Below are 12674 nucleotides of genomic sequence, written 5' to 3'. Positions count from 1 at the left end.
CCCACGAAAGACCGACATCCTTAATCCCATCTTTCCATCTAATATTGCGACCATGTGCAATTGAAGCTCCTCTCCCCTTCACGGCTGTTTTCAAACGCTGTGAGAAGCGAGATACTTGTAGGCTCTCAAATCCCGGATCCATTGTGGTGTTGACACCCGTAATTATGGGGTCCTCTCGACACCCTTCCTTACACCGTTACAGTACTGAACTAAATGTTGGAATGCTAAGAGCTACTTACTTGAGAATTAAGCAAGAAATGTGTTTACAGTCCAATGCAAATGTGTTACGAGATACAATACGAGACAGCACGTATCTTTTTAGCGTGTTCGCAACGAAAGGTTGCAAAAGAAAGCGCCTATTAGCTTCGCAATTTCTGTTCGTCCCTCAGTCTGCTCTCCGTTGAGGATCGCTGAATGGGATTTTCTTAAAATATGACATTCTTACTAAACTTTGTATAATCGAATTTTTGTTATAATCGGTCAATAGAACGGAGACATGAAAAACAATGTGTATTTCAGTGCGGATGTCCGCGAAATTCGTCGAATACGCATACGAGCGAAATATTTCAAACAAAAGTTGGGGGGGGGTTGACTACTGAAATCAAGGACGTAAAAAGTAAATTCATTCATACAAGAGCGTTCGAGAGTAGAGTCATTTATTTTTAAAGCAGCATGTCTCTTTAATTTATTTTACAACGTTATAAATATTTCAGACTATACAGCTTGGAATGGTCGGATAACTGGTGAATCATGAACTGGTAAGGGTTTGGAATGAAACGGCACTAACCAAAATCTAGGCATTTGGCGGGGCTGAGCAAAAGCTTGAAAAACCCTCGATTAAGAAAGCTGGTGTCCAGGCTGAGCTAACAGAAAACCCACGGCACTGCGTGTCCTCGAAGTTCGGGTGGAGGAGACGACCTCAAGATATGGAGCGTGGCTGATAATAAATTTAATAAGCAGACACGAAAGCCGATATGCGGCAGGCCTACATTTATCTATTTATTGTTCAACGACGCTGTCGGCAGCTCGGATTACATAGCATCTAAAGGTAGGATTACTGACTGAAGAATTGGGGAAAGTGTCTGAAAGCAAGCAGTCCCGTGGCCTATTTGAGGACCTATCATAAAGGGAAACCTCAGTTATGACAGTTTGTGTCCCAGCCAAGATTCGGATCGGGTACCTCTAGAATGCCAGTCAGCTCGGTTACCGCTACATATGCCGACCTGTGTATGATGAGTTCGTGCGTTAAAGGCGTCACGCTTCGAAGCCAAGGTGCCTCTACTTATTACAGTCGAGGATCTACTTCCAAATTAATTTCACAAAGGCAAAAAAGTGTCCCAAAGCTACCATCTCCGAAAAATGAACATTTTCGCTTTCCGTTTAAAGTACATTGGTATCTATATGTGTCTGCTTTAATGTAAAAAAAAAAAAATCTGCTCTTTTCGTGAAGTGTATTCGTGTGTTTCTTATGATTCTCAGAAGAAACAGCGATTATTTCCCTAAACAGAACTGATCAGTTGGTCTTCGTAATGGAGACGTAGTGTTTCCTGTGAGGTACGAATTTGATTCTTAAATATTATTAGGATGAAGTTCAGGCTTCAGTGGCTTAAATAAATATGAGGGCAGATTAAAATTGCTATTACACATTTTATTGAAGTTCCTGGACGTGTTAGATTCAATAAATAATGTATTTCTATTATTTTACTTTACCTCGTTTCAGTTTCAATGTGACAGGATCGCCAGATAATCGAAGACATTTTAAAACTGTAAGAAAACATGACAATACATCAGGATTTACACTGTAATCTTAAAAAAAATTACAACGAGGCAGTATAATCGCTCTTGTTTCCTGACCTTTCATGGTCTTCTGTTTCCTTCTCACATGTACACACTTAAGAGCAAAGGTAAATTAAACACAGCGTTCATGTTACACACTCAAGAGTAAAGGTAAATTAAACACGCGCTTAGAAGCAAAGGCACATTAAACCCAGTGTTTATATTGCACCCTTAAGAGGAATAACACATTAAACATGGTCTCAACGAGATGATGGGAAATGCCCAAAATATGTGTTAGTTTAAGGCTTACTGTGTAAAAGAAATTTAACTGCATATACATTTTCTTCCTCTCATAAACAAAAACAAACTCCGTGGCTTTAGTTAGCAAGCGAACTATACCGACTGAGCGACCGCCGCATGTCGGCAAAGCTAGTGCCAACTTCAGAGGACAGAGGGTGTCGTGTGGTCAGCGTAACGAATCCCCACGGCCGTTAATTTCGGTTTTCTAGATCGAAGCCGCTACTTTTCCATTCAAGTAGCGCCTCAATTATCCTCACGAGGCTGAGTGGACCCCGTTCCAGATCCACTACGTCACAGAAAATCTGGTAGCTCCGGGAATCGAATCCGGAACATCTGGATCTGTAGCCAGGAACTCTGACCAGTAGATCACAGAGGCGGTTTTCTTCCATTCATATTCTGTATGTTTATTTACACAAAATTATAATTACACATATTCTGCCTCCCAGTAAAGACGTGACGCTTGCATCTGACAAAAGTATGCCCTACCAGTTAGGTCCTCTATGTACAACAATAAGTACAGATCGAATTGTTTACCTTCTTTCGTGCTGAATCTATTGACGTCAGTCTCATTAACTTTTAATATTACGTCACCAGCCTCGACCTGTGGAAAGAGAAGATAAGTGTTAAGTTCCTTTCTGTACACAAGGTTTGAATTAAAGTGCAGGCGACTCCCATTACAAGAGCGAGTTGCGTTCCTGAAAATCGCCGTGCATATATGAAAGATATCCGGAAAGTAAAAATACAAAGTCCAGAAAATATTTGTAAAGCATTTTTTTTTGGATTCACTTGAAGAACTTTTACAACATACCTTTATTTACTTTTAAACATAGTCACCATGGATCGCAATGCATTTAGTGAGCCTGGGAGCGAGGATTTTTTTTTATTTCAGCGTTGTAGGAATCTCCCGCCTGCTCTCTTAGACACGGAGAACAGTTCTTGACACTTTTGAACATGAAGTTCATCGACGGTTAAACATCTGCCAGCACGAATGTTTCCATCAGTTTTTGGATGATTTCATCAGTGAAAACGGATGGCCTTCCACTCCTTATTTCATCATGATCATCACTTCTTCCCGCTTCAAATTCACGACACCATTTTGCCACCTATAGCTTCATCATAACATCTTCGCTGTAAACAGGAACAAGTTGGCGATGAATTTCAGCAGCAGTTTGTCTGTTCACGTGAAGAAATCGAATTACTGCATGATCCTCATATCTGACGGGATTCTGAATCGACACGGCCAATTTAAACACATGCTACGAGCACAACGTTGCCGTGACTGTGACCGGTGAACTCTGCCCTGTCATACGGTTCCTATCTCACACGGCAGCACTGCCATTTCTGAAGAAAAAAATCCCTTGCATTTTTACTTCACTTGTAGTTTTACTTTCCGGATATACATCATAGAAAGGGCGTAAAAGGGGAAATAAAAACGACCACTGGGCACGTGTAGAGGGAATAGAAAAGGGTATGGCTGAATCAAAATAACGGGGCGAGTGAGGGACAATGCCCACACATGTTAATGGGCATGTGCAGTAGCACCGACCGTGGCTGCCTATTTTTATGATACTGTAATAAAACCGCGGATAACGATACCGCGTATAAGGAAGTCCATCTGTACATTTCATGAAACACATTAATAAAGTAATGCAGAAATTTTTGTTAAATGCTGTATATCATTTGTCTATCTTCGTTCATAAATTAAGATACTTTGTTACCGAACAAGTTCATTCAGGTGCCAACTCTTTTCATATGTGATCTTGGGATGCTTTGTTCGAATCTGGGTCAGGTTTTCCTTAGTCTCTCCAGGCGAATAACGTGATAGTACCATCAAATAGGCCATGAAACTTACTTCTACATCCTTTCCAACTGTCATTCATTAACTATCCTACCATTGGACACATGGGTTATTGAGAAGGTCGCTAAATTACAACGATTAACATCAACTGTACAGGTAAAGGTAAATTTTTTCCCGTGCTTAGCTAATTAAACAATGAACCATGAAGGCATATGGAAGAGTGGATGTAAAGATCCACGTCTTCTTGACCTCGGCATTAGTTGAAGACGAGTGATCAGCTTCGCGTCCCGGCCGCTTTACCCTCGGTACACACTGGATAGGAGGCTCGGTGCACCCCAGAGCCGGTGTGGAAGACACGGAGATGAGGAAATTATTGAGCTTACCGGGACTCGAACTCCGACCCCTTGGTCGTCCAGCCCATAGCCGGTCGCTATACCGACTACGCTATCCTAGCTCGTTCCGTGTGAAATTAAAAGGCACTATTTACTAATAAATTAAAGACTGTATTTCAATTAATTATGAATTTCCACCAAACCCCGGGGGTGGGATTAGTACATCCCCCATGGTCACATGTTCTGCGATGTCAGTTCGTGCAGTTTCGTAGCTACGTACCAACGTTTCGGAGGAACCTGCTGCCGCCATTTCAAACATTTAACATAGAAAATACGAGACGGTCGTTACAATTCAAAACTGTAAGCATGCAACCCAGAAAACAGGGGTTTCTCTAAACACGAGGAAAGTAACTTAAAGTCTACACTTCAGCCAACAGCAGTTTTAGAATTACATTAAAGATATCCATGGAAAATGTTATTGATACAGTCCAGAGCAAGGATATTCGAGCAATAAATTTTCTAATTTATATGACACAATGTAACTACTACGTCAGGTCTCCATTTCAGACACAGGTGCAGGCTATTTATAAACGCGATGCTTTTTGCAGATGACGCGGCACTTCATTCTGAAATTGTATCAAATAAAAGCATAATGAGGCTGAGACTATTGGTCCGTAATCTGCATCTCCGAAGCTACCAAATAAATTTCTATTAGTTAGTATTAGCAGTCTGCACCAAAATTTGTTTAACTTTAACCTCGGTTAGAATCAACCAAATTTAATAACTACCTTAAACGAAGTTTAATTTATACTAGCGGCGATCTAAAAAATCGGTAACTGCACAAAAATTGTTGTGTGACATAAATATATGTATATTAAGTATATGTATGTATATGTATGTAAGTGTATGTATGTATGTATGTATGTATGTATATTTAATGGACGACCTCAATGGCCGCGCGGTCTAAAACATGAACAGTCTTCACTCGCTCGAACAATGGGATCGTGGGCTCGAATCCCACCGAAGGCATGGGTATCTGTGTTGTGTGCGTTTATTCTGTTTGTGTTGTTCTGTGTGCAGGTAGAGGCCGTCCGACGGGCTGATCTCCCGTCCAAGGAATCCCACCAACCATGTATAAGATCAAGAAACTGAAAAGGGAGCCAACGCCCAACAAAGGGCTGTAGAGCCATAATAATCACACCAATAAATTAAGTAATGAATGCCATGTGGAGGCGGGTTAATATACCTCCACCGTCGCCCTGCGAGTCGTAGAAGGCGACAAAAAGGAAACACGGTAACTGGGGGTATAACTGGACCACCCTGTAACTGGGGGACATAAATACAGAGACAACGGAGATTTGGGAAAAAATGTCGGACTATACAACAAACCAAATAAACTCCGTGGCCTGTAGTCCGCAAGCGAACTAAACCAATCGAGCGACCGCAGCTTGTCGGCGAAGTTAGTGTCAACATTGTTGCGGACACAGGGTGTCACGTGGTCAGCGCAACGGATCCCCACGGCCGTTAAACTCGGTTTTCTAGACCGGAGCCGCTTTCCTTGAAATACTTCCTCAATTATCCTCACGAGGCTGAGTGGACCCCGTTCCAGACCCACTACTACTCAGAAAATCTGGTAGCGCAGGGAATCAAAGCCGGGACCTCTGGAGCTGTAAGTAGGAACTCTGACCATTAGATTAGAGGCGGTCGTCGGACTATACCGCCCTTGCAAAAACAATACAATGGAAAATAACCACGACCAAAACATTCTAAACAAGGTACTTAATGAAGAAAGCAGTCTTCTGGGATGTGGTACCGTGTAGATGTGGTGTTAACCGACGTTTCGGAGGAACGTATCGCCTCCATCTTCAAGGTAGAAAGAAAAATAAGAAAATCTGCAAGCGAAGAGACATAAGTCAAGTCTGCTTACACCGGTTCTCACTGTCTCTTCGCTTGCGGATTTTCCTATTTTTCCTTCTACCCTGAAGATTGAGGCGATACGTTCCTCCGAAACGTCGGTTAACACCACGGTACCACTACACGGTACCACATCCCAGAAGACTGCTTTGTTCATAGTCACCGCCGTGAAAACCTCAAATCTTACAAGGTACTTAATGTTGCATAATGCTCACACAGTGGTGGCCATGAAGTGTACTGATACAACGCCGCGCAGTCCGTTGGCAGTTCACCGACGTTTGCTTTACTCTCCCGTCTTCTTTCTGCTTGACTTACTCTTCTCCTGAAGATGGAGGCAATAAGTTCCTCCTAAACTTCTACCGGATTACACACCATTATATCCTGGAAGAGGGTATATTTGAAGACATTTTATAGTTACACGGCTATGACGGGTCCTCCAGAAATGAGCAAATGGTATTTCTTTACGGTGTATAATGGCTACCTCGTTACGACTCGTGACAAAGGTAGTGTCATCTTTCAAATGTCAAATGTAATGGCCATGACTCGGTCTCTGCGTGAATGTAAGGTTTAAATTATATTACGATGCAGTTAGAATCCATATTTCTGTGTGAAAACGTGTTCTACAGGTCCCAACCGCCTCAAAGTCTCGGCATTACGTAATCCCGTTTCTTGTAATCGAATGTGTATTTCTGGAATTCATTTATCACGCGAGACTTTACGCCTTCGACGTAGGTAACCAATCGTAGTAAAGGACACGAACAGTTGTCTACCCTTTCAGGCGCCCTGCTAATCACCAAGCAACTTTCTACATCAAACGAAATAAATGTGAAATTACGTTACCAGAAGGCGCAAATGCACGAGTGTAGAGATGCACGACCGTCTTTACGGTGCCTCCCAGTGCGAAGTTTCTGAAAGTGGCTCTTAAATGTACAGAAAATTTGTGCAGGATATCTTATTGCGAATAAAACAGGGAAAGCCGGTCACGGTAGCCGAGCGGTCTAAGGCATGTACTGTCTTCGCTCGCTTGGAAACCGGGATCGTGGGTTCGAATCCCGCTCAGGGCATGGATGTTTAGTTTGTGTGTGTGCGTTTTTCTGTGTTTGTGTACAGGTAGAGGCCTTGCGACGAGCTGATCACTCGCCCAAGGAGTCCTACCGAATGTGTAAGATCTAGAAAAACCGAAGTGAACGGAGAAGTTAATGGAGGTAGGCCTAGGCCCACTGGGGCTGTAGTGCCAAGGGAGGGGGGGGGGGAGCAGAGAAATGTAATATTTACGAACTTAATTTGTAGTGCTGCTCAGCAGTATTTCTATGGAATAAAATTTCTTTTTTAACACAATGTGTATAATGATTACAAACACTTTCTGCCTTGGTAGTTCCTTCATCAGTAATACAGTACGTATAAATTGTTCTGGAATAACACCGTTACTGTCCAACCAGACGAATGTACCTCCGTGAGGCCGATTCCTTCTTCAGAAGTCTCCAGTGACTCGGACACTCTAAGAATTTCCTAACATTTTATGGAACCCGAAGGTTCATTACCGTGTTCACAAGAGTTCTCCACTGGTCCGTATCCTGAGCCAGATCACTCCAGTCCATTAACACCCCATTCTATTTCTCTAAGATCCATTTTAATACCGCCCTCCCACACAAGTCAACACTGCCGATCACATGCGGTCTAAGGCATGAAATGTCTTCGCCCGCTCCAACGCTGGGATCATGGGTTAGAATCCCACTCAAGGCATGGATGTTTGTCTGCGTTTATGCTGTGTGTAGGTAGCGGCCTTGCGTCGGGCTGATCCCCAGTCCAAGAAGTCCTACCGACTAAGAAACTGAATTTAAACGAAGCTTTTCACGGATGCCCTACGATCCAAGTGGGGGCAACAGGAATGAATGGGTGGATACCACAATACAATTCTGACACCTGTCATACTCCTCCAATCGCTGATAAGATCATTAACCATATCGCAGGATGACAGGCCTATACCATTATACTTTAATTATACGGAGTAAATTCAAAGATTGCCCATTGTATTGATTTGGAGGTTACGTAAGAATTCCATGGTTAATTGCAGATAAATTTGGAATATCTTCTGCGCTGCTAATTATAAAACAGTTTTGGATGATACGGTAGTAATCTTCATGAATTAGAAACCGAGAACTCTCGTGAAAGGAGAGGTTGTCACAGCGGTGGTTATGAAGAGTGTTATGTTATGGGATATACAATGTGTACCTTGTTGAAAGTCAACCAACGTTTCGAAGCAAAATGTCGCCTCATCTTTAGAGTGTAAGAATAAGTCAGCATGAAAGCAGGTTTCCTCCGAAACGTCAGTTGACTTTCAAAGGACTATACAGCGTTATAGCACAGAAGACAGACCTCTTCAGGATTATAACTGCTGGCAGATTCACCTTCCGGCAGAATTAGTACTACCATGCATAAAACCAGCATGAGCTGTGCCCTGTCGGCGCACTATTAACATAATCCCATGCAGAGAGATAAACATTAACGTTGCTGTGACCTGGAATAGACCTATCACCCGGAAAAGCGAAGTACGTACGCTTGCGGTGAGATTCAGAACTATCAAGCACGGCACAATGTTTACTTTCTACGTACAAGGATAATCACTTCCACGGCTAGTAAAGTACAAATTGCCGTTGTTGAAGCACAGTGTCTCGGAGTATAGTACTGTGCAGTCGAACTAGCAGCATAATTTTATTATATTTTAGAGGCCGGGGGCACGCGGTAGCGTAGTTGGTTGAGGCACTATGCTAAAAGCCGGAAGGTCGCGGGTTCAAGTCCCGATGAGGTCATTGGATTTTTTTTTTCAATTGACCTAATCCTTCCAGCCGCAATATGGCCCTGGGGTCGACTCAGTCTCTAACAGAAATGAGTACCAGGAACATTCGTGGAATGTTCTTGGGGGTAAAGGGCAGCTGGTGCCTAGGGCTGACAACCTTGCCGCCATCTATGAGCCGATTGTCTAGAAAATGTGGGAACCTCAACGTCTCACAACCCTATGGGCCTCCCCGGCGTTACAGGAATACCTTTACTATTTTTCTTTTTAATTTCAGAGACCGCCACAGTAGCTGCACGGTCTAAGGCATGAACTGTTTTCGCTCAACAGCCCGGATCGTGGGCTCGAATCCCACACAAGATATGGATGTTTAGTGTGTGTATGAGTTTATTCCGTTTGTGTTGTCTGCTTGGGTAGGGGCCTTGCGACGGCCTCATCACTCGCCCAAGGAGTCCCGCCGTCTGTAAAAAAATGATTACGGAACTGAATAAGAGGCCAGGGCCCAGAATGGGCTGGAAGATCCAAAATATTTCAGCATCCTATCGCAAGAATTAGTTTTATCATTTAAAATTTTGCAACGTTTGGAAACTATCAGCTGTTGTGTGACTCTTCACTATCACGTCACAGTTTCGGCCTCACATGGCCATCATCAGGGATGTTAGTTACATGCTCCAAGTTGCTTCATTGCATTTTTCCCATGTTGAAACAAAATTATATATTTTTTTTTTCACGTTAATGCTTGAACTAATTTACAAAAACCTGTGTTAATACTTAAAATCCAAGTGTTGTTTCATGGAAGATGAAAATCTGTTATAACTGGCTATATACATCTGGTCTCGAAGTGCAGTGCTATTGGCATTGTCTTGGTAATATCTCGTTTATGTTTTCTGTTTCGTGAGGTGTTAATGGTTGATGGATGAGGACCGTCATTTACTGAAATTTACAATATTATCAAATTACTTGACATGAAGAAGAGAAATTGGTTTACAGCTCCGATAAGCTAAGCATTTTACATTTCAATTGTATTCTCAGACTCGATAGTAATGTAATATGATACAGGCTGTACCTGTTCTCTCAGTTTCGCTTCTCAAAACATTCGACCGTACCGCCACGATCCCAGGCCGGCTTAACATTTTGCGAGGTTATACTGATGAGGAATGTGGCTTCACTGGATAAGATCAGTCTTTCTACGAACCCATCTTCCTCCATTTTCAACTGCATCTCTTCGCAAAAGTCACGCCTTTTCACTTTGTCTGCTGGTTTAAGGGCCTGCACCAATCGCATCTTGTACGGTTTAAAACATAGCCGCTTATGCAACACCTTCCACAACGTCATTTTTGGCATGTCCAATTCCCTGCTTCCTCTACACACTGACTTGCGGGGACTTCGCTGAAACGCCTCATGCACTCTTTCAATGCTGTCTTCATACACACGAGGTCGACCAGGACTCTTGCCTTTACACAAGCATCCAGTCTCTACAAACTGTCGGTACCACCTGCTTATGTTATCCTTGTGTGGTGCGTCTTTTTGAAACCGTGCACGAAACTCACGCTGCACTGCAATCATAGACGATCATAGATCTGTACACCTCAAAACGGAGCACACAGAACGCCTTCTCCTACTGCAACGCCATCTTTGAAACTGGCCCGGCGGCCACGCAGTAAGCATAAGAAACGAACTGCTGGTAGCGCATGAGAAACTTTTACAGTTGCCGCCACTGACGGTGTATGTTGTGCCCGTGTAGGGTCAGAAATATTTTTTTATTAACTTTTTGAAACCGCGTCATTCTTTTGTGTATACCCTGTACTATAACATTACAGCCGTCGTTTCAACGACACAATCAACATGAGACTACGAACTGCGCATTCATTTATCAATCAGTCCATTATCCAGCAAGAAGCGAAAGAACGACCAATGAGTAAAGACTTACATAAGCAGAATACACTATACAACAATGTATATACATTTTTCATCCTGTTGTGTTAAATATATAAATTTATTTATTAAAATCCGTTGCTGTGTTGTGACGGACTTTAATAAAGAAATTTATATATATCACATATTTGACAGCAAACTGTCACGATGTATACTTTGCATTCAGGACGTCCTAGGCATGAACTCGAGTCATGCAGCTATTCTTATAAAATAACCGCTGTTGCGTCAGTCATTCAGGAGGTAGTGAGAGGCAACGGGTTTTTTCCTCAACATGTATAACTCGAGATTAGCTCTTTCTAAGGGGTCAAACTGAGTAGGTGTATTTCTTCCTCACCTGAAGACGGATACTGATCCAGTTTCCGAAACGTGTTTTCTATTTCCTAGAATTCCGGACGATGGAAAAAAGCGCAAAACCCCAGTAATTCTGTGTGTTATCCACCATCGTCAGAACCCTTTAGAATCTTCATGTATAACATTATTCCAGCAACAGCGCGGTCTCTAAGGGGGCCACCTGTCAGCTAAACGATCATATTTCAATTCTAGGCAGGGAGAGCGCTCACATCGGCTCTGGAGCCCACCGAGCCTCCCATATAGTGGGCTGGTCTAATGGGATCCCATTACTCGTCGCTAAGAGGCCGAGGAGTTCAGTGAACGCTCAATTCCATGGAGATATACCTCCACTCCACCCATATTAACACTTTCATGGAGTGATGCTTCGGCACGGGGGTAGCATTTATCTTCCTTTTACTGCCTTACCGAAAGCCTCGATGTTGTGACTGACATTCCTGTTTTGAATCCGCGGTTCGAAGGAAACTTTTTTTTTCCTGTGGCGCTACAGCCCCAATTTTGGCCTAGGCCTACCTCCATGAAACTCTCCGTTTCACTTCGGTTTACTAGATCTTACACATACGGTAGGACTCCTTGGGCGAGTGATCAGCTCGTCGCAAGGCCTCTACCTGTAGACAAACACAGAAAAACGCACACAAACATCCATGCCCTGAGTGGGATTCGAACCCACGATCTCGGTTTCCGAGCGAGCGAAGACAGTGCATGCCTTAGACCGCTCGGCTACCGTGACCGGCTCGAAGGAAACTTAGTCCTCGCTTAAAGGGAAGAACACAGATTGGCAGTGTTTGAGAACGAAGTGATGAGAATATTTCGACCCAAGAAACAAAAGTAACAAAAGTAAGAAAAGGGTGGGGTAACTGTATAATGAGGAGCTTCATAATTTGTATTCTTTATCCACTGGGTGACTAAATTATATAATGGACGGAATATGTAGCATGCATGGACGAGGAATGCATAGAAAATTTTAGCCAGAAAACTTCAAGGGAAAATGACATGTGTGAGTCCTAAGGGCAATTGGGACGATAATATTAAAACTGTAACTTAAAAAATAAATTATGAAGGTGAGACCTGGACTCAGTTGGCTTAGAATAATGTTCAATGGATAAATTCTGTGATCAAGCAATGAACCTATAGGTTTCATAAAGACAAAATTTTTCCACCGGTTTAACTACCGGCAACTACAATCTTTCGCAAGGAATGCTGAACACGAGGAATAAAGGAAAAAAGTAAAGCTATCCCTGTAACATGCTGCAGAGGCCCACTGGGTTGTGAGACGTAGAGGCTTCCACGTTTTCTAAGATAGTCGGCTCACCGATATCGGTGAGGTTGCCTGCTTTACGTGTTGGCCGCCCTTTACCTCCAGGAAGACTCCTGGTACCCATTTCTGTTAGAGGCTGAGTTGACCTCAGGGCCATAGTGCGGCTGGAAGGATTAGGTCGACTGAAAAATCCAATGACCTCATGGGAATCGAACCAGC

The 12674-nt window shown here is 43.0% G+C and overlaps 1 protein-coding gene across 2 annotated transcripts in view; it reads right to left on the bottom strand.

The window, feature by feature from the left end:
- LOC111863643 overlaps positions 1–12674 on the bottom strand; it is a 132780-nt gene that overhangs the window by 37180 nt on the left and 82926 nt on the right. For both annotated transcript variants that reach the window (XM_023850139.1, XM_023850140.1), the window contains exons 2-3: positions 2611–2677; positions 1711–1764 (exon numbers count right to left, since the gene is read on the bottom strand). In XM_023850139.1, coding sequence (XP_023705907.1) covers positions 1711–1764; positions 2611–2677 — 121 coding nt within the window. The remainder of the gene's footprint in view (positions 1–1710; positions 1765–2610; positions 2678–12674) is intronic.

Source organism: Cryptotermes secundus, unplaced genomic scaffold, assembly GCF_002891405.2.
Source record: "Cryptotermes secundus unplaced genomic scaffold, Csec_1.0 scaffold234, whole genome shotgun sequence".
NCBI lineage: Eukaryota > Metazoa > Arthropoda > Insecta > Blattodea > Kalotermitidae > Cryptotermes > Cryptotermes secundus.
This window is presented reverse-complemented; position numbering and strand designations above follow the sequence as displayed.